The following is a 26,145-nucleotide window of genomic DNA, read 5'->3' as shown; positions in this document are numbered from 1 at the left end:
AGGCGATGGAAACTTAACTGAGAAGAGCAGCTCTGGGAAAATAGGGTTGAGTTTGCAATGAAGTCAAGCCAAAAGGATTCTTTTCTCTCTTTTTTAACAACCCTCTCCCCTACATCCTACCCCTTAAGAAAAGCTGTGCCCTTAAAAAGCTGTGGGGCTTGCCACCACTGATGGCAAGTCCCAAGCACATGAAACTCTTGGGGGAATTTCTAACCCCCTGTAAAGAAATTCAGTGAAATGCCACCACCACAAATAAGAGTTACAGTCCATATACTAAGGTTACCAGGTTTTTTTCTCCAATGAATCCGAGGACACTTTAATTAATTAATTAATTGATTAATACACATTCGGGATGTTGGTGCTGCAACGATGGCGGTGGCAGAGGGGCAGCCGCCACCTTGACCTCAACCACCACGTTTCCCCTTCCTCTGAGGCTTCTATCTCCTTTTCCCAAGAGCCTGGGCAGCCCCTGAGTTGTTCGTTCTTTGGTGGTAATGGGGTGGGTCAGGCATACAAGGCGGAGAAGGAGGGCCAAGAGTGGCAGCAGCGGCTCGGCTCAGGCAGCGCGATGCCTCCCTTTCCATCGGAGCAGCCCCAATCCCATTCCTACTTGCGTGCAAGCAGCAGGGGGCAGGGATCCCTCAGCTGGGAAGCGAGGCTTCACACTGCCTTTCGGAGGGAAGGTGGAGGCAGCCCGGAAGCTGCATCTTAGAGTCCCTGCACCACCATCATATGGGGACTTCTGAGCAGCTCCTGAAGCCAGCCAGAGCCAACTGCTCCAGGCTGCTGAGACTGCCGCTGCTGCGGTTCCCGGGGACATTAGATGAAATCCGGGGACATTCCGAGGATGGAATTTGTCCGGGGACTTATTCGCAAAAACGGGGACTCTCCCCAGGAAACAGGGACGTCTGGTAACCCTATTTTATACGTAGCCCTAAGTTTGTGATGAGAGCAGAAAGTTGCCCAAAACAAGAGACCTTTTCTGGGAAACAAGCACGAAATTAGGTAGCTAGTTTCAGGTTGGTTCAGGTGGGCCTCTTGGCATCTGACCTCTTCTTTACCCAGACAGCTGGAGCTCAAGTATGTGACCTTTTGCTTTCTGGCCAATGGTGATACCTGTTTTACATGTGGATTTAAAATGCAAGGCCCAGATGGGAATTTGCACATTCATCTGATGATGCATGAACAGTTCAGAGAATGCTATGCATGTTCTGCCACCTAGTGCCCGCATATTACCCTGACACTGCAGCAAAGCAATGCCTGGGAAAATTACATTTTAATATTCAGGATACGTGTAGATCTTTTCTCTTTCCTTTTTAACCTTAATGAAGCAAGAAGAGCAACTTCCCCCTCACCTCTATGAGGTCACTAACACTGATCCAGCCTTGGCTGATGGGTAACTGTACAAACCTAATGAAGGTGAGTCACTACTCCCTTTTCAGCCAAACTCAGCTGCGGGCACTTGCCACAGTTGTGGGAAGCCAGTCAACAATGTGACCAAGTGGCACACAACTATTGTTCCAGTCAGTTTTAACCCCAACCCAGGTTGAACACTTGAGATAAGATACAGCTTTGTACTTTTTCTTTTTTAAAGGTCACATAAGAACATTTTTAAAAATTCATTTTAAAATAGTTGTTCAAAACTGTTGGGGTACTGTATTTTTCGCCCTATAGGACACACTTTTTCCCCTCCAAAAATGAAGGGGAAATATGTGTGCGTCCTATGGGGCGAATGCAGGCTTTCGCTGAAGCTTGGAGAGCGAGAGGGGTCGATTCCCACAGGCTCCCAAGGCTTGCGGATAGCAGCCTGTTCTGGGGGCTGGGGTCAGGAAAGCTCGGGCTTCCCCCGCCCCAACCCCGCGCCGGGGGGGGTTCTTTATTCCCCCCCCCAAAAAAAACTAGGTGCGCCCTATGGGCCGGTGCTCCCTGTAGGGCAAAAAATACGGTATATGGTTGTGTGTTAGTGCCCACGGGAACTTTCTGCTAAACACGAGAAACAGCCGCAACAGAACTTATACGTGTCTCCTGCAGAAATGACGCTCACACTTCTGTAGAGTTATTGACAGGTTTTTTTTTCCAGAGTACAGCTAAATAAGCACGACAGAATTTGGTTGACAGAGGTCATGGTAGGACAAAGAAAAAAACATGACCATTTGTCCCTTGGATAAGAATGGCTCTGTAATATGGCTGCCAAATCTCTGAGAAGTTACCATCTATATATAGCCTCCCTTTGTGCACAAGCAGGGATGCCAGGCATTCAGATTTTGAAGCTGGAGTAGTTTGTGCTGTGAGGATGATTTACAAGCTCTGCTTGCACTGGGGCTTGAATGGTCTGGCAGGCCAGACATCAACTCCCTATACAACTGGGCCAAGAGGGAACATCCAGCTTTTCAGGCACATCACCCTAAGTAAGGAAATCAGGTGATCAAGGAGACCCCATCCCAATCCTCTCCTTGCATTGCACCTTTCAGGGTCTCCTGAAATCCAATAGTCTGGGAGATTTTCCGCTGCCCGAAATCTGGCTGGTCCTCTGTGCTTGTGAAACTGTTCTTCTACCTGCCTTCCTCTTCCGAGCTACTGGGTTTCCAGACTTGCCCAATTCACTGCATCCAGCCTGGCCCTCATTCTTATGGGACGCATTCATATTGGTTTTGGCTCCCTTGCCAACTTCATAAGCTCTTCACGCAACTGCCTTCCACCTCTGCTAATGTCACCTGAAATCTTTTTGGCTGCTTCAACCCGACTCTGCGAGGACTTGAGTACTCAGCTGCAACAAGCATACTGAAAGAGCAGTTCAAAATTTCTGAGCAAACAGGACAATTTGCAGAATACTCACATGGCCGTGGAGGTCAGTGTTCAGCAGCATGATTGCGCATGTGAGGCAATGGACTCCATCTGTAGGGAGGGAAAACACCCCAAGCATGACACACAGAAAGCCACACAGACAGGTGGGGTGGGGGAGAGAAATCACACTTCCTACTACTCACATCTGCTTATGAAAGAATGATTCACGTTGAGTTGGGACCCCCCTGAAGCCTAATTAACACTCCCTTCTTCTTCCAAAAGCAATTTGCTTATAAAGAAATGCATGACATTAATCAAGAGAGACCGTCTCATGCGATGAAGTCATAAGAGTTGATAAGGAGGGAGGGAGAAACAGCTAGCCCAATTTTTTCCTTTTTTTGGAGGGGACGGGAAGGTGAAACCTCCTAAGTTTAGGACCCAAACGCTTTGAAGGAACGCTCCACAAATGTCAAAGATCCATGAATATCAACCTCAGCCGTGTAAGCTGACCTTCCAAAGGTTTTGTCTGACTTTTTACAACCCAATCTACAGTCCAGTTAAGCCAATGGTTTTAACCAAATTCAGCCTCACTGAAGTCATTGTGCCCAACACCAGACTAGCCCAAATTCAATGTAAAAGGATTGGCCCTTTTGATAACTTCAACAAGACCCTCACCCCCGCAGAACACCCACAGCATGCCACCTCTTTCTGTTCCTGCCCCCGTTAAATTCCTGTCTTTAAACCTTGTTGTTGTTGTTTAGTCGATTAGTTGTGTCTGACTCTTCATGACCCCATGGACCTGAGAACGCCAGGCACTCCTGTCTTCCACTACCTCCCTGTCTTTAAACCTACATCATCACAAAAGCCATTAACTAAATTCCTTAATCCACACTCCTCCAATAGAAACTAAAGAAGCCGATGTAACTGCACTTGTTCACCTTGTTACCTTTGCCTTTCCTTTTCATTCTCCCCTTGTGCTCCCCCAATGACAACATTAAATCATAGGATTTTTTTGAGGGGGGCTGCCTTATTCTATAAAGCAAATGCACGAAGGAGGAGGAATAATTGGAGAAGAAAATAACTGCCTTGTTCCATCAGCTCAGCGCTGCCTCCAAAGTGGCTGGGCATATTTATTTTTTAATGTCTTATTGGTTTGTTTGTTTATAATATTTATACACCACCTTTTCCTCCAGGGAGGTCAAAGTAGTACACATGCCTCTCCAGCTCCCCATTTCATCCTGACAACATTCCTGTGAGGTGGGTAGGTTATGCTGAGAGACAGTGCCTGGCACAGGTGGGGAAGCTCCTAAGCAGGGCACAGCAATAACAGTCACCCCGTGTTGTTTATTTCCAGCATCTGGCAATGAGAGATAAACTGCCTCTGGAGTTACATGTTATATATTCAGTTTAGATCATTAGTGCTCACTACTGTTGCCTTTAGAGATTACTGCAGCTATTTACAGATAAATAGTCTGGGAGTACCCCAGTACTGTACTGTAGGACTTGTGAAACCAAGGTGTGAATGTGATCAGTACCTGGGTAAGAGTCCATGGAGGGAAAGGAAAGTGGGATATGCTTTTAATAGTAATGTAGGATAGGTAAAGGGTAAAGGTAAAGGACCCCTGGACGGTTAAGTGACTATGGGGTTGCAGTGCTCATCTCGCTTTAAGGCTGAGGGAGCAGGTGTTTGTCCATAGACAGCTTTCCGGGTCATGTGGCCCGCATGACTAAACCGCTTCTGGTGCAATGGGACACCACGACGGAAACCAGAGCACATGGAAATGCCGTTTACCTTCCCACCACAGCAGTACCTATTTATCTACTTGCTAGGTTGGCAGGAGCTGGGACAGAGCAACGGGAGCTCACCCCGTCGCGGGGATTTGAACCGCTGACCTTCTGATCAGCAAGCCCAAGAGGTTAAGTGGTTTAGACCACAGCGCTACCTGTGTCCCTAGTAATGTAGGATAGACTACAGAGATCAACATTGCCTTTGGCATATCCTCATCACCACCTATACTGAACAGCAGAGCAAAGCAGAAGCAGGGAATGGAGGGTCAGAGACAGCCAGAGTGGCAGCCAGAGTGGCAGATGGGACAGGTAAGATGGGACCAGAAGGGCTCAGGAAAGCCCTTGGTGGCAAAGGAGGAGAGAGAAGTGGGACAAGATATAATGCTTCATGGACAATATAGCATTTCTATAGTGCTTTAGGGTGTTAATTTTATCTCAGTAAGTCTTGTGAGGCAGGCCAGTACTGTTGCTATTGTTGCTGCTGCTGCTCCTGCTGTTGTTAACCCACTGCAGATGTGGGGAGTGGGGAAATTCCATTGGATTTGATTAGAGTCCTGCACTGAGTTCATAGTAGAGGCAAGTTTTAAATGTGGTTCTCTGTTCAGCTTCTTAGCTCAGACTGCATGTGACAGTGACTGAAACACATCTAGAGGTTTGGGTGTGCTCCCTTAGGTCACCTGTGCAACAAATGGGTGCACAGAGGAACAAAATCAGGTGGTGCAGAACCCATCCACACCTGCTGATTATATGCTGCACACTCCAACCACCCCGGTACTTTTTTGCTCCATTGAACCTAGCTGGGAGAAAAGCACCTGAGGCCAAGGAGCTACAGGGCAAAAGCACAGGAGCAGAGTTCAGCACACACTAGCAGCCCACCTCTTTAAAATACATTCCTCATACAGAGAGAAAGAAGCTGGTCCACATACACCAAGCAATGTGGCAGAAGATATGGTGCTTTAAGTGGGAGACAAGGGCATTCAACGCCCAAATATGATGTATTATTATTGTTAATCATTTCCCAAGCCAGAGCTCTTCAGGTGCTGGCTGGGATTGCTGAAGCCCAAAACATCTAGAGGGCATCAGGTGGAGGGGGGGGGCTGCTATCCAGGTATCTCCCTCCTGTAAATGGAAATACCTAACACTAGTCCTAACCAATTCTTGAACCTGACAACAAATAGCATATTCTATCTGGCCTTATTGCTTTGAGTTTTCTAGGTTTCCTTTGTTCCCCAACTAGATCTCAAAAGACTGGAGTGACTCAGTTGGAATCACAGTGGCCGTTTGATCTGACAAGTGCCAAAGCCAAACTAAATTGTTCTAATTTTACTGGGAATTGCTTTGAGTGGGTGTGTTTGTTTTCCCTTGACTTTGTTGTCATTCCTGCGTTATTATCTTTGCATTACTGTGATGTTGCTTTAGTTTTCTACTGTTGCTAGCCACCTTGAATTCTGCCTGAGGAAAGGTAGGAATGGAAATGTTTTAAAAGCAATGGAAGTAAAATTACCTTGTGTGGAAATGGCATTTGGGTTGCACTGGTAGTATCTGTTGGAGAAATGAACTAAAACTCGCTCTCTTTCCTGAGTTTCTCCAATAAGAGAAAAGGCTTTGAAGAATGTCCTGAGAAAAAAATGTAAAAAGAGGAGGGGGGAGTTAAACCAGCCTTTAAAGAGTCAAGTCAAGTCATTTTACTACAGTCAATGACCAGAAATTTCTGTAGCCTTTAAAGATGTTTGTACTGAGGTTGGAAACAGAGGACAGAATTTTCAGAAAACTGAATATGGTTCAAAAGAGCAACATTATCCAGCTTTTGCAAAGTGAAAAGGTAAAGGACCCCTGGACGGTTAAGTCCAGTCGAAAATTGACTACAGGATGCGGCGCTTGTCTCCACCTTCAGGCCAAGGGAACCGGCATTTGTCCGCAGACAGCTTTCTGGGTCGTGTGGCCAGCATGACTAAGCTGCTTTTGGTGGAACAGGACTCTGTGACAGAAGCCAGAGCACATGGAAACACCATTTACCTTCCTGCCACAGCAGTACCTATTCATCTACTTGCACTGGTATGCTTTCAAACTGCTAGCTTGGCAGCTCCTACTTTTACCTCTACTAGTCAAACAAATATTGCAGGTTTTTAATATTGTTCCAAAAACCCGCAGAAGCTGTTTCAGCAGAGGAAACAGTGGGAGAAAAATTAGATGTGTAAACACAATGGGAAGTACTATCTCTCTCAAACCACTTTTAAAAAGCTGTTACCTGTTTCCAGCCTCAGAATGTGTTGCTTCTCAATAAATGTGTTACAGTAAGGGGGGTGGGGGAGGCAAAGGAAAAAACAACTCCAATACAACACCCACAAAATGAGAGATTGTGTAAACCACTGTTACACTTCTTGCACCCCCAGACATTTGAGGGATGGGACTAGGACTGGCTGTGATTCCTTTTTCTCCAAATGTAGTCCTATCTTTCTCACACACACTTAGGACTTGGCTGGGTGCTGAGCTTCCTTAAAATCTTCCTTCCAGTAGAGAGAGCACACTGTTTAGATACACATTCCAAAATCCAGCTAATCCAAATAGCTGTATATTTTTTAAGGTAACACAGCTGTTAGGGTCTCTCATCTCCCCTCCCTATATATATTTCATAGAGATCTTGTTACCTCTTGTCTCCCTCAGTCTTTAGATCACACAATGGCAAGCCTTTCCAAATTTGTTATTATTCTCTCGCTTCCCCCTTTCTTTTTTCCTTTTCTTAAAAAAATAAAGCTCTTGTGGGGTTCAGGGAGGTGTTTCATAGGTTTTAAGTCTTCGCCACTCAAGAATTACAAGGCACAGAGAATGCAGACCTATCTGTGGTTTCTTTAAAAAAGCCTAAAGAGGGACTGATAGATCATGTCTGCCAGATTCCAGCTCCTGCTCCTTTCTGACCATTCTGCTCCAAGCCCCAGCTTGGGTAAGAAGCCCATATGCAGGGAAGGAATCATAGCTCAGTCGTAAGAAACACACTCTGCATTTACAAATCCCTAAGTTCAATACCTGGCATGCAAACCTGGGGGCTTCCCAATAATCAAGTGATGGAAAGGTCAGAGGGTGGACAAATAGTCCATGCATAGATGCAAAACACTAGAATCCATGCTGGTGTCTTGCCAGGTCTGGATTATGGGCCAGCAAGGCCTAGGTGTGCAGGGTTGTACATTATATTCAATGCATGTAGGCAAGTCAGGCCCAGGACAGAGTGGGAAGAGGCTTGTTGCTGGGTGGGTCAGGGGCAATCATGCCAACCCACCTTAAAAGTGAGAAGGCACACCTTAAAATAGGCACATTATCAGTGGATGAGACACAACCCAGGAAAAGACACAGAGATTTCCTACCTGAGTGAGTGATCCAAAGACATGCCTGTGAAATCAAAGAACTTGAGGTATTCCTCAGCGACAAGTTTGCTGAACTCATTGCTTAAGATGCAGGAAAAGAAAGAAGGAAAAGAAAAAAGCCACATTAATAAAAAGTGAACTTTTCATGTTTTTTTTTATCATTCTGCAGATGCAACATGAACACCCTTTGAGACAGAAAGCCAGATCCTTACTTTTTCCCCAAGTGCTTCGCTACATCAGACCGCTTGAATCGATCCAGATGATACAGACGCTTTGCCAGCCTCCGGGCTGCTTCCGCATTGCCGCTGGTGGTCCCATTGATGAAGTCATGCCCCAGGTTTTCGTGCCCATCTTTCTCCAGGAAATCGTTGCTTCCCATGTCCCCTACGGCATCTGGCGCCGTTGTGCATTCCAGTCTTGCATTGCTATGAAACAAACGGGAATATTAAGGGAACTGGGGAGGTGAATATCCTTTTTTAAAAAAATAATGTTTTTCAAGAAGAAATCCCTTTTAACAGCAAAAGAAGACTACATCAAACAATAAGAAAGGGTTGTCCCACTACTCTTTAAATATCTGTTCGCATTCTATTCCCTCCCCCTTTCTTTTTTCTTTTTCTTTTCATCTCCTGTGATGGGGCTGCATTTTAATATTTTAATGTTTCAATATTTTGTTGTATTTTAATCTTGTTTTTAAGTTGTATTCATTCAACTTGTTTTTATTATTGCTTGTTAGCTGCCCTGAGCCCGGCCTTGGCTGGGGAGGGCGGGGTATAAATAAAAATTATTATCATTATTAAGTCACTTTGAGAAGAAAAAGTTCACATGCTAATAGTGAAGATAATTCTAAACAATTCAATGTACAGGACACAGGTAGCAGTTTCTTCACTTGAGCTTCCTTTGTCCTTCCTCAAATTCTGGTTATATTTGTCAACCATGTATATGGGGAAGCCACTGAAGGCCTTTCTAATAGCACCTACTACGGGCAAGAGTCATATCAAATCATGGCCCTTATTCAACTTATTGATCTTATCATACCTGTTCAATCTCCCATTAGAGCCATCCACGTCACCGGCTTGTTCATGTTTTTTCATTCCTCTCAAACAAAGATTAAGCACTGGGCACACACGCAGTGTGCCCATCTACTGGCAGTATGCAGCGCTCTCTCTTCAGGGAGGCGAGCTAGGAGATCCCCTCTCGTTAGTTTATAGGAAACCCAAATTGGTACTGGTGTGCACCAGGAAGTTCAGAGAAGGGGGAAAGGTCTCTATCATCGCCATGTCAAGATGGCTGAAATCTATGCCTGCCATGCACACCACCACATGACTTGAGGAAGTTCCACCGGACATTCTAGACGGGTGGCATTCTGCAGAAATTACATCACAAGGAATTCTGTTCCATAGTGGGTGTGACATATTTGGACACACTTGTGTAAGTGACATCTAAAGACCCAGACCAATGCATGGGGGGCAGCAACGCTCACCTGACCACTCAACAGCTGAGTCGTTGGAATTATAGAATTGTAGATTTAGTTGAGACCCTGCTGATAACCTAGTCCTAACCCCTACATTGACACGGGTGGTGGTGGTCTAAACCACAGGGACTAGGGCTTGCCGATCAGAAGGTCGGCGGTTTGAATCCCCACGACGGGGTGAGCTCCCGTTGTTCAGTCCCAGCTCCTGCCAACCTAGCAGTTTGAAAGCACATCAAAGTGCAAGTAGATAAATAGGTACCACTCCGGCGGGAAGGTAAACGCCATTTCCATGTGCAGCTCTGGTTCTCCAGAAGTGGCTTAGTCATGCAGGCCACATGACCCAAAGCTGTCTGCGAACAAACGCCGGCTCCTTCGGTGTATAGTGCAAGATGAGCACGCAACCCCACAGTCGTCCGCGACTGGACCTAACAATCAGGGGTACCTTTACCTTTTAACCCCTACATCACAGGAATCTCAACTAGATCATGCATGACAGGTGACCATTCAATCTCTGCCAAAAAACCCCTCCAAGGAAGTAGAGTCCATCACCTCTCACGGGGGTCTGTTCCACTATCAAACAGAAAGTTTACTGCCAGAAAGTTCTTCTGCGCGCTTAGCTGGAATCTCCTTTCCCTTCCAGTCTTCTGCTGTTTGGTGACAACTTTTGTCTTCCAGCCTATATTTTCTGTGGTGAACTTACCATGAAATCACATTATTTTATTGGATGCAAGCCACGCCAAATATGCACACCTATTAGAAGGGTAGTCTATAAATTCTCAAATAAATATACATACATTGTGGAAATCATTTAAACTATTCCTTTTTGTTTTGAGAAGACTATCATGGCACACTGGATCTGAACTTAACGAGGCCTGCATTCAAGTTTCTGGGCAAAGCACACTTTATTTTCTCTACCTGTTGTATGTATAAATAAGGGGCACACACTACCCTGAGCTCCTTGGGCAAAATGTGGAATGCAAGTATGATAAAATAAGGGAAGGGGGAAAGCCCACAGTGAGGAAACTGGAACGCCTCGCATACATTTGTATTTCTGAATATAAGAAATCCCTTGCTGGCTCAAACCAAAGTCCATCTAACCCAGCTTTCCATTTCTAACAGGAGTCCGACAGATGCTTCTGGGAAGCTCAGAAGCAGGATGTGAGTTCTAGGGAGTCTGGTTACTTACCAGGCACCTTTGTGTTTATATCTATAATCCAGGAAAAAATGTTTGAAATTCCTAGGACGTAGCAATGCATAGAACTTGTCCAAAGAAAACCCACACCGACACATTCCTAGGGGCCAGCATGAAATATCTAGGTGCCTTGTAGCACCAAATGCAAAAGAATAATAACAAAAAAGTCTGCCACCTGTTCATATGGGCTGACAGGCTCAACGCTTGTGAAGCGGCCTGAAAAACATGCCTTTGTTGCCGCCGCGGCCACAACAGCACTGTGTGGCCATCGCTCAGTGTTGCTGCCAGGAGCCAGGCGCTTGGATTACGGCCAGCAATAACAGAATACACATTTGCATTGTCCCAGGAATCAGCCCACACAGAATAAATAAATGAGTGGATTTGCATTTCAGCTAACTGAGATGCTATTTGCGATGCTGCAAAAAGGCCCATGAAGATATGATGATTTCAGATTCGCTTCTTCATTGCTGGAGTACCTGAGAATTGAAGTGGGTATGGAAAAGCTAATTTGTCTTACTCTTCAGCCCAGTGGAAGAATGAAGGGCGGATTCAAATTCAGAATTGCTTCTCTCCACTTCTCAGTGGAGTGGAGTGGAGTGGAGTGGAGAAGAAATGGAGTGGGGGTTGGACTAGATGACCCCTGGGACCCCTTCCAACCCTACAATTCTATGATTCTTCTACGCCTCTGTACTCAACCAGAAAGATACAGAAGCAACAGACTAGCAAAGGAGTTTTTTGCCCATTTGGCAGAGTGAATAGAAACCAATATGGAAGACTAGCCCATATGGAACTCTTTGATAAATGGATGCTAACATGGCCAGCAGTGCTGAATGTGTATATTTACTTCCTAGAACAGATATGTATACACACGTGTCCTTGATAACCCCCTCCCTCGCTTTTGCCTGCTCTGGGGACACATCATCTTTTGAAATAAATGTTATAAAACTAGGTGGAAAAGCTGGATAAAAAGTGTTAAAGGCATCTTTAAAAAAAAAAATTACAGTAAAAAAAAAATACTGAACAAAAACTAAAAACAACTGCTGATCCCCTCAAAGTTTTAGACGTCTAGATTTTTTATCAGTGGCTAGGTCAAAGCTTGCAACCATCTGATTAGCTCTGCATCTTTGCCTTCCAAAAAGTGTGCACCCTCACAATCAGTCAAGGCACAGTGTTATGAAGGACAGTTCTCTTTCTTTTTGTTTATTTTTTATTGTTTCATTTTATGGGATTGGTCTGATAAACATCTAAATGCCTCTGATCAGTGTGACTATTCTCAGAACAGCTCTCATGGCAAAAATAAAGTTCTGCTTTCAAAATGGTGAACTTGAAAGTTGTTTCATATAAAAGATTAAAAGAACACACCCTGCAATTTATCTTTAGTTGCAAATATCCTACCAACAGTTGCAGCACTCAGATAGAACACGATATGCGTAAGAATGTCGCATGTGAGAATCAACATGACAGACTGAGGAGGCGTCTGCATAGGATGGAAATTCATCAGATGCTAAGGAACGACTTCCTTGTTAATTAACTTTTTCTCTTGAAAAAAGAATCAAGACGGTAAACAAATCCCCACTCTCAGTATTTGATAAATTGCATTACCCTGCGTTAACCTGGCTTACACACCATTCGATGCTGCACTTTGAAGTCCTACACGAAAATGGCCTTCAAAAGGTATGCTTTGAAGAAGCTCACGCTTCTGTGATAGGAGTGACCCAGCTGCTCCCACACACAACTCCAGAATAATGCTGCAAAGTCGCTCTGCGCCTATCAGCCTATGAACAGAACCTCTGTGCCATTAATTCACTCACTCACACAGTGGAAATCTGCCAAAAAGACAATGACAAGGAGGGGACGGGGAGGGCGAGAGGAGAGAGAGAAAGAACGGCCCCAACCTGCTGAACTCACCACACTGCAAAGGAACAGTTATAGGTTTCCTTTAAAATAACTTACGCATTCTGGTTTACAAAGCTTTCTCATCCACAGCTGAAAAGCCTCAAGTCTAACAGGAAGAAAGCTGAGTTGCTATGGTGAAGTGTCTGTGTCTCAGGCTAAGAAAACCTACCGCAAAGGGTTGTTTGTATCCTGCTGCAGGAAAAAAGCAGGCCAAATCTGAGGTGGACCGACAGACCGACCCTTAACTCCTTACTGCTGTGTTTCCAGCATACTGGTAGCTGGGGCGCGTTCGTTTGTTTAATTTAGAATTGTTGGTACACTACACCATAGGTCAGCAAACTAAGGCCTGCAGGCTGGATCAGGCCCAATTGCCTTCTAAATCCGGCCCGCGGACGGTCCGGGAATCGCTGCGTGGATCGCCAGCGTGCGCATTCTTTCCCTCTCCCTCACACAGCGGCAGCACCTCCTCCCTCCCTCCTCCTGGCTTCTCCCTGCCCTGTCTAGAGGAGGAAGGGAGCTGGGCTTTGTTGCTGCCAGCCCCTCTCCGGAGCCCTTTCACACACAGCTCATCATCCCCCCGCTGCCGTTCTTCTCCCCCCCCCTTCCAAAATATAGTCTGACCCCCCACGAGGTCTGAGGGACCGTGGACCGACCCCCTGCTGAAAACGTTTGAGGACCCCTCCACTACACTCTTAGAGGCAACGAGTTTGCTTTTAGGGTGCATGTTTAAATAATGTTGCCAATATAAATTCTTACCTGTATTGCAATATTTTAAATGGTAACTTAGGTAACTCGGGCACTGAACCTGATGAGACACAGAGAATTACCTGCACTGAGAAGAGACAATTGGGATAAGCGGCGCCTTTTGGGATCCCTTCATTATTTAACATGAACTAGGCCCCAAATATAAGACCTTCATGCTCCCTCCCTTATAGTCGCTTTTAACTGTTTGTCTCTGTTTCTATCTTTTAAAATATGTACAATATAATCACCTTTTAATTACTAGTTTTTATTCCTTACCTGTTTTAAGCCTTATGTGTTCAGTTTATCCGTATGTTTTATCTTATGCTGGTCTGTGACCGAAATAAAATTTGATACTAACATACTTATTTCCCACAGCACTTAACTGACTCGGTCAAGTTATAGTAACGTGTGCTGGCACACATCTGAGGTCTGTCTGCTTTGCTGTAGCCCAAGAGAATCATGGACTCCCTACGCCAACATCCTCCTCCCTTCCTCCACTTTCTCTCTGACAAATACATAAACATTTTTAAGCACTGGTTTCAATTAGCAGCCAGCAAGTAAAACAGGAGAAAATCCCTAATGAATGTGCAGATTACTTATTTCTGGCGGCTCCCTCACTGCAAGAAGTAAAGTTACAGGGAACCAGGCAAAGAGCCTTCTCGGTAGTGGCGCCCACCCTGTGTAACGCCCTCCCATCAGATGTCAAACAGATAAACAACTACAGTATATGACTTTTAGAAGACATCTGAAGGCAGCCCTGTACAGGGAAGTTTTTAATGTTTGAGGTTTTATCGTGTTTTTAATATTTCGTTGGGACTTGCCCAGAGTGGCAGGTACAGTGGTGCCCCGCAAGACGAATGCCTCGCAAGACGGAAAACTCGCTAGACGAAAGGGTTTTCCGTTTTGGAGGTGCTTCGCAAAACGAATCTCCTATGGGCTTGCTTCGCAAGACGAAAATGTCTTGCGAGTTCCTGCGGGGGGTTTTTCCTCCCCCCCCTTTTTCTAAGCCGCTAAGCCGCTTATCAGCTGATCCGATAAGCCGATAAGCCGCTAATAGCGCTAATCCGTCAATGGGCTTGCTTTGCAAGACGAAAAAACCGCTAGACGAAGAGAATCACAGAACGGATTCTTTTCGTCTTGCGAGGCACCACTGTACTCTGTTTCATCCAGGTACATCTATTAAGTGTCCAGCCACACGCTCAAGCACCTTAGTGGGTGTCTAGATTAGTGGACGCAAAGCCTAACTTTATAGGATAACTGTGATAAGAGGATCAAGGCTATCCCATGCATGAAAGCAGGATTAAACCAATAAACACAACCCTTGCCACAATGGGCAGTTTGTTTGATATTTTACTGATAATGACAGTTTGCTTCTCCTTAAAATCTAATTTTTGAAAGGTTTGATAGAATCATGTGTAAAACAAATTCTTGTTTAAATGAACAGCCTCTATACCATTTGCACCACACTTCCCAAAGTGGAATTGTGTCTATATGTGCAAGAACTTCATCATGTATACATTATGCATCTCTCTCAATTATAAGAAAAACAAGGTAATTGTAAGAAGAAGAATTTAAGGTTTGATTTAATTTACAATTGGCAGGGCAATATAAGGCTGTATAGCATGATGGGGTCAAGCTTATTGAAATCTATCAGCAGGCTATCAGAGTTCAGCTAAAAGGAGAATTCATGGCATCTTAGGCCCAGGTAAATAGCAGAAAGTAATTATGGGCCTTGGTAGCTTCACTAATCCCTAATGATTCATCTTAATTAACTGTATATAAACACAAGGATTTATATTCAACCTCAAAGTGGTTAAGTCACACTATCTCCAATGGTGCTTACTCCCTAGCAAGCAGATTTAGAAATGAAACCTTAATTGGTGCAAGGAGAATAACATTTTAATTATCTCACAATGCATTGTTAATGCATTGCTAGATATAGACACCGTTCTTGACTTTATAGTCACAAACTTGATTTTCAAAAGCAGCATGTCTTAGGCTGATTCTCAGAGTGAAGTTGCATATTTTTTTCCTGCTAAATCACAGTTAACTGAAAAAGAAGTAGGGAAATATCTAATTACCTGGCTTGGAAAATGGTTAGCCGGTAACTATGCCCTTGGCAAACGTGTTATCAGTGCATTCTATCTGCTCAGCAATTCTTTTCTCTCCACTGATACCTTCTCATGCTTCAGAAAGAGGAATAAACACACATCATACACAAGTTTCTGCTTTTATGCATCCCTTGGGGAGCAGGAATCAAAACTTAAAACAAATTTAAGGACTTCCTTCCCCTTCTTCCTAGTTCCCTAACATAACATCCCTCCAACAGGCCTGCTTCAAAGAAGCACAATATACAATGAAGTCACCCCTAACCCCCCCTTAACATTCCCTTTAACCATTTGGAGACCAGAACAAAGAGCAGCTCAAGCTATTTCTACAATTCTGGATTAAATTCTGTCCTCTAGAGGAGAGAAACAGCTGCTCCAAAAATACAGCATTTACAATTCCTTTTCAAATAGGTGGTGGTGTTTTTTCCCCGAAGGTGGGAGGGAGGGGCGGCGTAATGGAATACAAACGTTTCATGCTTGCCGGCTGCATAACTCTTTTTTAAAACAAAAACAAAAACACTAGCAGCTCCAGCAAACTAACCTTTCCCCTTTGCAAATCAGCTTCTTTATCAGCTATGCCGCCAAACAGCTTGAATACTGGTTCCTAGTGGTCACGCTAAGTTTGGAGGGGTGAGGAGAAAGGAGAACCCTGAATTTCAGTGCAAGTGATTGCAGCTATCACTCTAGGTAGACAGCTGAGAACAGCAGAGTTAACTAGCAAGAATGCAAAGGGTGGTGGCATTTCTTTATCTTTTTTTTTTACTGACAGACCTAACTAATGGATCAGAGAAGCCACGCTGTTAAATTCTGAGCCTGCATGCACCAGTCTGACTAGCGTCTCACTAAAAGACAGATGAAAAGAGCTATGCTGCAGAGATTGAAAGGTACTGGGATTCTACAAAGCTGGAGCAGTTTTTCCACCCAGGAATTTCACTCCCTTGTTATATATACTAATATTTCTATTTTTGTCACTTAAAAGCCTGAGCTATTTTCTGTTCTCACCTGCTCTCAAACAACTCTATCAATTCTCACTTCCTGCCTCTTCACCCCAAATCTCCCTTCCTCAAATGGTACTACCGCTCACTGAAAGCCCATCTTAAAACCTGCCTCTTCTATATAGCCCCCAATTCTATAGAGCGCCCCATCTTTCCTTGAGAAGCTCAAGGTAGCAGGCACTGTGCTCTTACTCCCACCATCCGCACAACAACCCTGTGAGGTAGACTGATTAGGCATGTGTGGCGGTCCCAAGGTCCCCCTCAGCTTAACCTACCTCACAGGGTTGCTGTGAAGATAGACTATACAGTATTAACTCTAGGGATACTTCGCACTAAGCTTTGAAGCCTATGGAGAGTTGAGGTTTGAGCAAGGAAGTTTAGAGGGCGTTTGCAAGCTTTTCCAGTGGTGTTACCAATATACAGTGCTACCTCAGGTTACATACGCTTCAGGTTACATACGCTTCAGGTTACAGACTCCGCTAACCCAGAAATAGTGCTTCAGGTTAAGAACTTTGCTTCAGGATGAGAACAGAAATTGCGCTCCGGCGTCGCGGCGGTAGCAGGAGGCCCCATTAGCTAAAGTGGTGCTTCAGGTTAAGAACAGTTTCAGGTTAAGAACGGACCTCCAAACGAATTAAGTACTTAACCCAAGGTACCACTGTACACAATTTCACATAAGTGCGCAGTGCCTTGGAACATAAACCCCACATAAATGTTGGCTGTATCCAAAAACTAAGTCTAACGGATGGTACATGTTATCCTTCTCTCTTCCATCCCTCCTTCCTCTATGTTTCTTCCACATAAAACATTAGAATGTCACATTTCTAATTAGAAAGGAACAGAAGGAAACTTGAGGCAGTCCATTTAAAAAAACATATTATTTTGTGTTTCTCTTGCGTTGTAAAATATCATGCATGTAACCAGTACTTTATAAACAAATATATGAAACATGCATAAATCCCTCCCCCTCCCCCTTCAAAGTTGAATTGGGTACAAGGCAGGAAGAGATTCAGCAGTAGTCTTCAACTATTTCAGACCTGGGGCTCACATTTAACTCAAATATGCATTTGGGTACCCATATTTTAATAGTTCACCAAATATACGTGGGGTGGTAGTGCCGCTGCTGTGTTGTAAACCACCTTAGGTCAAGTTGTGACCCTGTAGTGAGTCTTGACCCACGAACTGAAGACCAGTGAAGCAGGTGCAGGCCATCATTCTAACTCTGAATAAGGCAAGTTCTTCTATCTGCCTTCCTGCCCTGCAGCACGTGCTGTACTCCCAACCTACATCAAAAGTTGTCACTTCATTCAGTGTAATGGCCATTTTATTTAAGTGTGCGCGTGAAAAAGTTGCCTATTTCATCTGAGCTAGGACGCAAAACAATAACCAGCAAGAAATTGGGTCTCAGTTTGTCACCTCCTACACCACTTTCACACCCTGCTTGTGTACATACACATACACATCTCCATATCTTCTGCTCCTAGGTGCCTATAACGCCATGTAAGTACATGTACGTACGTACACGCACACAGAGTCCTACCTCCTAATACACATACATCCACTTCAGAGTTTGGATACCTCCAAGTACCAGCTGCTGGAGCCAAAGAACAGGAGAGGGGTTGTTGATTTCATGCCCTGCTTGTCAGTTTCCCAAAGTCAGATTGCCTTGCAGCTGTCACAGAGGCTGCTAGTCTAGATGGATCCTGGTTTGATCCAGTGGGACTCTTATTGCATTCTTAATAGATAGGAAACATGTGCAGAACAATGGAATTGCCCTAAGGTAAAACAGTCTTGCTCTGAGGCTCAGAAGAGATACTGAATTAATTGCATATGTGTCGTTATTTTTATTTTTTTTAATGTATCCTGCTTTAAACCATGTAGGTCTCAAAGCTGTTTTAAAAAAACAAGATATACAACTGTTGTACTAGCCACAGAAAGGCTTCCTTCCAGTGAGGCTTGAACAGAAGACATTCCAAGTAGACTTTAATCCTATCTTAATTAAAGAGAAGAGGGTGCAAAATATCATGTGTCTGTACTGGTGGTAAGACAAGGCCCCAATTCCCCTTTTTATACCCCTAAGCGGCCTCTAAACGCCACAGACATCATTCATTCCCCTGCCCCCTCCCTCTTTCATTTCTGGGATGGCAACCATAGGAGCAGATCTGGATCAATTTGCTGAGGGGTGTGTGTGTGTGTGTGTGTGTGTGTGTGTGTGTGTGTGTGTGTGTGTGTGTATCTATATCTTATCTATATAAAGCTGGCTCATATGCATTCAATTGGCTAAACCTCCTGCAATAGCTGCCCTGTCTCTTCAAATGCTAGCTAGCGAACTCCAAGGCAAGACAAAAACAAAAACAGAAACACAAGAGTGGAAATATCCTTCCAGAAATAGCAGATTCTCTCTTTTGTTGGATGCTGCAGCTTATTTGGAAGTGAGATCACATAGTAACTGAACTAAGTTTAAGAGAGAGTTCCCCTTTTCAAAAACAACCTCGCCCTTTAGGGGAAACTCAGCCAAGATCCTACATAAAACATGCATGCTAACTGATTTCAGAGCAGCCAAGGCCTCTCTCTCTCCCAGCTATGCCTCTCCCACCTTGCGATCAAAAGAACACTGCTCCCCCCCCCCAATGTCACAGCAAGTACACTGAAGCCATGCAGAGTTTGGGCGCAGACTTACTGAACGTAGCCAAGGTCAGCCGCTGATAGGCCAGGCGGAGAGAAACACCCAGACACAAAGGAGCCCATAGGGACTCCTTAGCCCACAAGCTACTGCTAATCAGTCTTTTTAATTTCAAAGCCATGTGACTCACTTTCACAGAGAGGCTTCGCCTCTCAAGCCCCCCTCTCCCTGAAACTCAGCCCCTAACAGCTGAACCGCATGGAGAAAAAGGTTGGTCCCCTTTTGCTCGTTCATTTAAAGGATTGGATAACATTACTGCCACACATCATTCCTCCTGTCGATCAGCTGATCTCTAACCAACATTTAGAGTCTGGCTCTGCTTTGCACCACAGCCGTCAGAGCTTCATAAACGACCACACACACACACACACACTCTTAGGCAACTGGCCTCTGATCTAAAATCTACCTGGCATCTTTTTTTAAAAAAAAAAAAAAGGATACAAAGGGATTACATCTCCCTTCTGACAGATTCTTCAGTATTGAGACAGAAAATCCATTTCCTGCTGAGCTCTGGTCTTCTTGCTCATATCTTGGTTTTCAAAGGACCAGCTGGTTTCTCCAATCTGGTCCTCTGAACATCCACTAGCTATCAGACATGCTTACCAACCTGTTTTGACGCTTCAAGTCCATGTTAAAGTTAAAAAATATTTCTAAATGGATGGGAGTCAAACGTCACAATTTGCATTCCCTCGCATCTCTAGATAAGGCTGGGATAAACCCTTGCCTGAACTCCGCAGCCAGAAAGACAGGCGATTCTTGTACAGTGGTACCTTGGGTTAAGGACTTAATTCGTTCCGGAGGTCTGTTCTTAACCTGAAACTGTTCTTAACCTGAAGCACCACTTTAGCTAATGGGCCTCCCGCCGCCGCCACCCGATTTCTGTTCTCATCCTGAAGCAAAGTTCTTAACCTGAGGTACTATTTCTGGGTTAGCAGAGTCTGTAACCTGAAGCGTATGTAACCTGAAGCATATGTAAGCCGAGGTACCACCGTATAAGGAAACTTCCTATGTTCCTTACCTAGAAGGACAGCAGAAATGGGTCAATGAAGAGGACACTATCAGTACTGAATTTACTAAATACGTAGTAGTTTCGTGGCCTGGTGCAGGCTTCGAGTTCTATGTCTGGCCCCTCTCCAGACCTATAAACACACACAAGATTTAAGAAGATGTCTTCAAGGAGAAGACGTGCTATCTTCTGCGTTGCTTCTGTTGGAAGCAATGAAGCAACTCGGAAAAACAATTACCTGCTGGCCATTACTGGTCAGTCGGCAGCAGCTAGCCAAAGTCTGTTCCCACACAAGCAGTCTTCAGTCTCCACTAAGCCACCAAGCTCACTAGGCAGCCTTGGGCAAATCATTCTCAGCCTATTTTACCATGTAAGACTGTGGTAATGCTGGAGTGGGATAGCCCTATGTGGGACCAAGGATGGGGAGAATCAAGCCTTTTATCTCCCTCCATGAGCTCCCTGCTAATGGCAAGCTGAATACCAAAAACAGTGGCACAGAGGGGTTATACGTTACCAGGAGGAGAGGGGTCTAGCAGCCGCTGTGAGCCGATCTGTGCCATTTGTAGGAATAGGAGGGATATTGTGGAAGAGATTCCTTTGCAAATAGAACAGAATAAAGGTGGGAAAGCGAGACCACCTGGCCCAAGACCATAGGGGCCAGGTTGTGAGCAGAAGGAAGGGTGCAACAAGAAGACCCTGCCTTGATGTTTCCTGGGTTTTGCTCTGCAGCTGTTCCTACTATGCCCTAAAAGAATGGAAGGCGGGTAGGAACACACACGAGCTTGGAGGCCCAGTCACAGAGTGAAGCAACTGGAGCATATTTCTGAAGGACGCCATGGTGCTATAACAGCTGTGCTCCATGCTTGGGCCTCTGAGCTCATGCATGCAACTGACTGACTTGTTTTTTCCCTCAGGAAACGCAATGGCCCCTGTGAGGAGATAGACAGGGAGGCAGACACACACACTCACGAGCTCTACCTGTTGTTCCCTGGGATTGGGCACCTGAGCTCATTCATGAGCCTGCCTGCGTCCCAAACCACTTATCTCGTTCTCCTTACAGTGGCTGCTGTCTTTCCTGAGGAGAATGAGAGAAACTAGGAAGCAGGTGGGTTGGAGTTAGCGGTAGTAAGAACATTACTTCGCCACATCGTACTGGTTCCAGATGTAGAAGCCCTGATAAACGGTGGTCAACGGGAGTCAGCCATCAGCACCGTAACAGGACAGGCCACAAAGACATAAACCTTTATCGGATTACTGGCTTCCATGGAGAGCAGGCAGATATTGAGATATTGTGACTTAAGTTCAGAGAGGGCTCCCTTGGACTGAGGCCATTGTCTTCATTTGTTTTTGAGGACAACTCTCCTGGCTGAAGGGGGCTTGAAATCCTCTCACTTGTGTTTACCTGAGATAAATTCGCATATATCTGAGGACTTAAACGTGTGAGGAACGGTATATTGTTACACAAGAGTAGCAAGTGGTCTCTTTTCTCACACAGCCTGCCCCTACCATGACCAAAACAGAGAACTAAGGATGGGACTAAGGGGATGTGGCGTGGCCTGATTTCCAGTAGCTGAGGCAGGGAACAGGAACAGTCGCCAATGGCAACCCTCGAGTCCTGAGGGAGGAGGGAACGCTACTGTCCTAAGGGCAAAAAATTGCCAAGGATCCCTGACTCTGTGCAACCTAACCCTCACTGTCAGGGATCCTTCAGGGGAGCGCAATAAAACTTCATGTACGGGGCAAACTGTTTCTGCTGGAAGTCTTCATAGTAAAAAGCCCTCCCCTCAACACCAACCTGCCCATGATACTGATGGGTATTTTGCATGCGAGTGTACATGAATGTTGGAAGTCTAGAGCCAAAGTATGCGCTGGCTACTTCAAGCCAGTCTGTGACATTCAGCCCCCGCCATCGCTCACTGCTTCCTAGTCCACAATGGGGCCCCTTAAGATGGCCAGGTCACAAACCCTTCTGTGGCAAAATTCCAATATTCGGGTCGATAAATTCTCCTCAAAGGAAACCTATCCTTAACCTCCAATCTCCAGTCCCTCCCCTTGCCCGTCCACTTCCTTCAAGAAAACACAACTTCTCCTACCTCTAACCCCTTATGTGTAATTCTACCTCAGTCCCACTTACCCCTTGGTTCTGCTGTTGTTCACATCTCCACCCCAAAAAATAATTTCCTCAGATTTATGCCTTTTCAGGCCACAGCCTACTTTGTTCCACTTCCTTCTTCTACCCTGTCCCTCAACAGTCTCCCTAGCATTTCACATTCTCTTGCCCCACAGTATTTAGCCCCTCTTCATCTCAAGTGCCTCACAGATGTTGTTGCTCCTTTCACATTCAACCATTCTGGAAGTATTATTATTATTATTATTATAACATATATTGTATTGGAGTTTTCTAACATGGCAAACAGCAAACCAAAAACACTTCATATAAAAGCTAGAAGGGCAAGTAGCACAGGAACAGAAGCTCGAAAAGGAGATTAAGCACATCAATTCAATCGCAAGTAAGAAAACCAGACCTCTGTTATTAGGGGACCACGTTCCACAGAGTTCTGGAGTTATTAAACCTTGCCTTTCCCTTTTTTGTTTGATCATGCAGTATTTAATAAAGATATTGGGGTTGTTGTTTTTTTCAAAACATCCACACAAAGAGATTTGCATTTAAATACTAGCCCGGTAACCATAGGTGATCAGGAATTTCAAGTTGGTAAGTGAGGATCCCTCCTCTGTACCTAACATGGAAACCAAATGGGTTGCTACTAAAGGAAGAAATGTAGCTCTCCAGCCCTCTTCTGTCAGCCCCCACCAGGCTAGCAAAACATTACGGAGGCTAATAACTTTTGTGGACTTATAAAACTTGTTTTAGCACTGTTGTGCTTCCCATGTTATCACACTGCATCAATTCTTTGTCTCCTCCTTCCTTGTCCTCAAACCTCATTCTCCACTGACCCCTTCATCTCTCAGTCCATTGCATACTCTGCACCTTCCTTTCAAATTCTTGCTCTTAAGTCTCCCTTAGTTTCTCTCCTTGGACCTGTTCTCAGTCATAAGCCACCCCATGTGAGGTTTTGATTTCTGCGCATCCAGCAAACTTCCTGTTCCGCTGCATAAACTGGATTGCAAGTAACTGCACAGCGAGCTTAGCTATCACACCTACTCAGCCACAAGCACAGTGCAATATAAAAATAAGTAGGTAAAGTCAGTTCCTAGGTTCAGTCTCTTTGTCACACTCTAGTGTGAGCAAGAACAAAACGGAAGGTGGGTTTGCACAGGCCACCAAAAAAAAGCTCAGATTCCAGCAGGTCCCACTCAGTACTAAGAGCTGCAATCTGTTGTGTAATCTGCCTCTCTTCAACTGTGCCTCCCTTGTTGCAGCCCATTTCGTCTCCCATGCGAGTCAGTTGATTCCCAACCTGCCCTGTGTATATAAATGGGGGTTGCTATGTTGCTGTTGACCGTATCATTTGGAGCCTGAGCTACCTTTGAACCAAGAAGCTGCAAAAGCATGCTGTTCTGAATACCATACTGAACTCCTCACAGCAGCTCAAAGGGGACACCTATTGGCTGCTCAGCGTTCTCCCAGGTTTCCTTATCCTTTTTAAACATTTTTTTGCTGCTACTGACAGCATGACTTATCCTAATGAATCAGCACAGGCTGCCACATCGAGCAATTGTTAAAACTCCATTGTCTTGAAGGCCGCTATTCTCCTCTGCCTGTTCTCTGAGCCCTAACGTGTAATAATTCCTTTGCTCTCTCCATGTTACAGCAACCATGTGGGAGGCTGCTTGAAAAGCTTCTCAATTCAGAACTCGAATGCAGCTGCACTAAACACGCATGGTGAACGGACAGGGCGAAACGTCTAGCACACGTCACAAAGTTGCTTGTCAGTCAAGGCACTGCTATTTAAGGGTGATTTTATTTCAGCCTCTGCTTGCCAAAGGTCTTTTAACATATTCCTCAATTTCTCTTGCGGTCTCAAAGACTTCTTGAAAATGCATCATGGTCTGCAGATCATATTCCCCTGGCTTGTTATGAAGCTCAGGGATCCCGGGTTCAAATGGAAGGAAAGAGCAGGCAAGAACAGCTTATTGCTGAAGCTCATCCACATAGCACTGCCAAAACATGGCTTTATGTGGAAATTCAGCCAATATAGGAGACGCTGACTAATACATTTCTAAAAGGTACACATTACAAGTGCATCAAACTGCAAAATCCTAAGGAACAGAAGAGTGTTAAAGGCTTTAATATCTATTGAGTTTGGTTAGTAGGCATAGTATAAATAGCACAAATAAATTAAAAATATAAGTAAACAGAAACAAATGTCCAACTAGCAACTGACAACACAGCCAAGCTTAAAAGCACATTCAGTTGGGGGAAATGTGAGGTATATTTAGCTTATGTTCCAATTTCCAAGTAAATCTGGCTTGCTAACTTCCCCTGGGAAGATTAGTTCAGCCCTAGCTTTCATTCTGTTACAACATGCAGAACCGGGAAGCTGTACTGCCAGCACTCAAGATGTTTAAGCTAAAAGCTTTCATTCCCCCCCCCCCGTACTTTTTATTAGGAGATAGGCCTGAGTGCCCCATGCCTTGAAGCTGTACATCAAAGCTCAGAGAAGCCCCACCTATCTGTTAACTTATTTTCTTCCACCACTCAGGCTTAATAAGAGAAAGTAAAATGAAATCCAAAAGCCTTTGTTGATAAGACAGCCCAACAGCAAATAGAAAATGCGGAGTTAAGCTTCTTATGACAGCTAGTTCAGCATTTGCTTACACTTCTAGCCTTGGTGGTTCCAAGGCAGATCTTCGAATTTCCTTAAATGAGCTGAAGGCTTATTCTCATAATGAATAAGATTAACAGACTGTCCATGGCAGTGGCGACACATACCCACCCAGATACCTGAGCCAGCGTGCATGCCTTCCATTGTACCAATAATACACTGGGAGAGGCCTATAGCTGACACAATGGCTATAGATTGCCTATCAACTCATCTGCACTAACGGTTTGTTTATATTGCACCATCACTGTGCACTGAACTTTATAAGGTAACATAAACAGGGCAGACAGACAAAAGAGGTCCCTGCCCAACGAAGCTTACAATCTAAATTCTAGCTGTCTGCAAGACAGAGAGGAAGAGAAGGCAAACAAGGGATAACTGAGCAAATGCTATTTACAGTTTTAAATTACAAGTTTCCTAGTGCTTGAAGCGGCAAGCTTCACATTACTTTATATCTGGCCCTTTGACAGAATATGTGGCACAGCGTTCCAGTGTCTGTACTGCTGCACACCGCTGGGATAGGGAAGGTCATAAGTTTGGACATTTCCCAACATCAAAATCTCCATGTTTTGGGAAACTGGCGAAGTCATGGAGAGATTAATCCACTTCTTTTTAAATTTTGCCACAGGTAGAAGGATTCACCGAAACTGGGACCAAGGCTTATCCCGTCTACTTCGTATACCAGGCAAAATAGGTTCTTGCTAATAGCACATATGGTATGAACAGAATTTGTTGTGTTTTAAGTTCCAAGCAGTTGACTGAACATACTGCATGCCCATCCAGGTATTAAAAAGAGCCAATGTCTCCAAGATTTGGTCCTACTATTAGCTTAACCAAGAACATGGTGCTGATAAAGAGAGGCTCAAAAACAGGCTTCCTCAACCTCGGCCCCCCAGATGTTTTGAGACTACAATTCCATCATCCCTGACCACTGGTCCTGCTAGCTAGGGATCATGGGAGTTGTAGGCCAAAAACATATGGAGGGCCAAGGTTGAGGAAGCCTGCTCAAAAACATCGTCCACAGAGAGTGCACGTAAACATGCCTCTATCATTGAGCGGCCTAGCCTTCAGAAAGGAGAACACCCAGCAGCACTGTAGGGCTCTGTGCACAGAGCACACACAGCCCCTCAGAGGTCTCTGCAGCATAGAGACTCTTCTCCCACCAAGGTCCATTTCACTAGCAACTAATTAAACACACACACACACACACACACACACACACACTTTTTTGTGATGTGCCACTCAGCTAACACTTTCTTCTACCCGTGAGGATTAAAAAGCTCATTATCAGTGCAAAAGCAACAGCAAATGTAATACGGAAGCCATTTCTTAGTT

At 44.8% G+C, this 26,145-nt stretch overlaps 1 protein-coding gene and 1 long non-coding RNA gene across 6 annotated transcripts in view; one reads left to right on the top strand and one right to left on the bottom strand.

Annotated features, from left to right (window-relative positions):
- PSD3 (pleckstrin and Sec7 domain containing 3) overlaps nucleotides 1–26,145 on the bottom strand; it is a 138,904-nt gene that overhangs the window by 80,437 nt on the left and 32,322 nt on the right. For 2 of the 5 annotated variants that reach the window (XM_082204642.1, XM_082204643.1), the window contains 4 exons: nucleotides 8,144–8,356; nucleotides 7,932–8,012; nucleotides 6,077–6,189; nucleotides 2,837–2,895 (listed from right to left, as the gene is read on the bottom strand). In XM_082204642.1, the coding sequence (XP_082060768.1) occupies nucleotides 2,837–2,895; nucleotides 6,077–6,189; nucleotides 7,932–8,012; nucleotides 8,144–8,356 (466 nt within the window). Of the gene's footprint in view, nucleotides 1–2,836; nucleotides 2,896–6,076; nucleotides 6,190–7,931; nucleotides 8,013–8,143; nucleotides 8,357–8,966; nucleotides 9,224–15,315; nucleotides 15,538–19,017; nucleotides 19,101–26,145 lie in introns of those variants that run through there. The other 3 variants (XM_082204645.1, XM_082204646.1, XM_082204644.1) reach the window with 3 other exon arrangements.
- On the top strand, nucleotides 9,355–26,135 carry LOC309522169. The gene is made up of 3 exons (XR_014214941.1): nucleotides 9,355–10,560; nucleotides 16,112–16,226; nucleotides 21,379–26,135. It is a non-coding gene; the product is annotated as an uncharacterized lncRNA (long non-coding RNA).

Source organism: Podarcis vaucheri (assembly GCF_965113315.1).
Source record: "Podarcis vaucheri genome assembly, chromosome: 17".
Taxonomy (NCBI): domain Eukaryota; kingdom Metazoa; phylum Chordata; class Lepidosauria; order Squamata; family Lacertidae; genus Podarcis; species Podarcis vaucheri.
The sequence above is the reverse complement of the archived record's forward strand: the minus strand, read 5'-3'. Positions and strand labels throughout refer to the sequence as shown.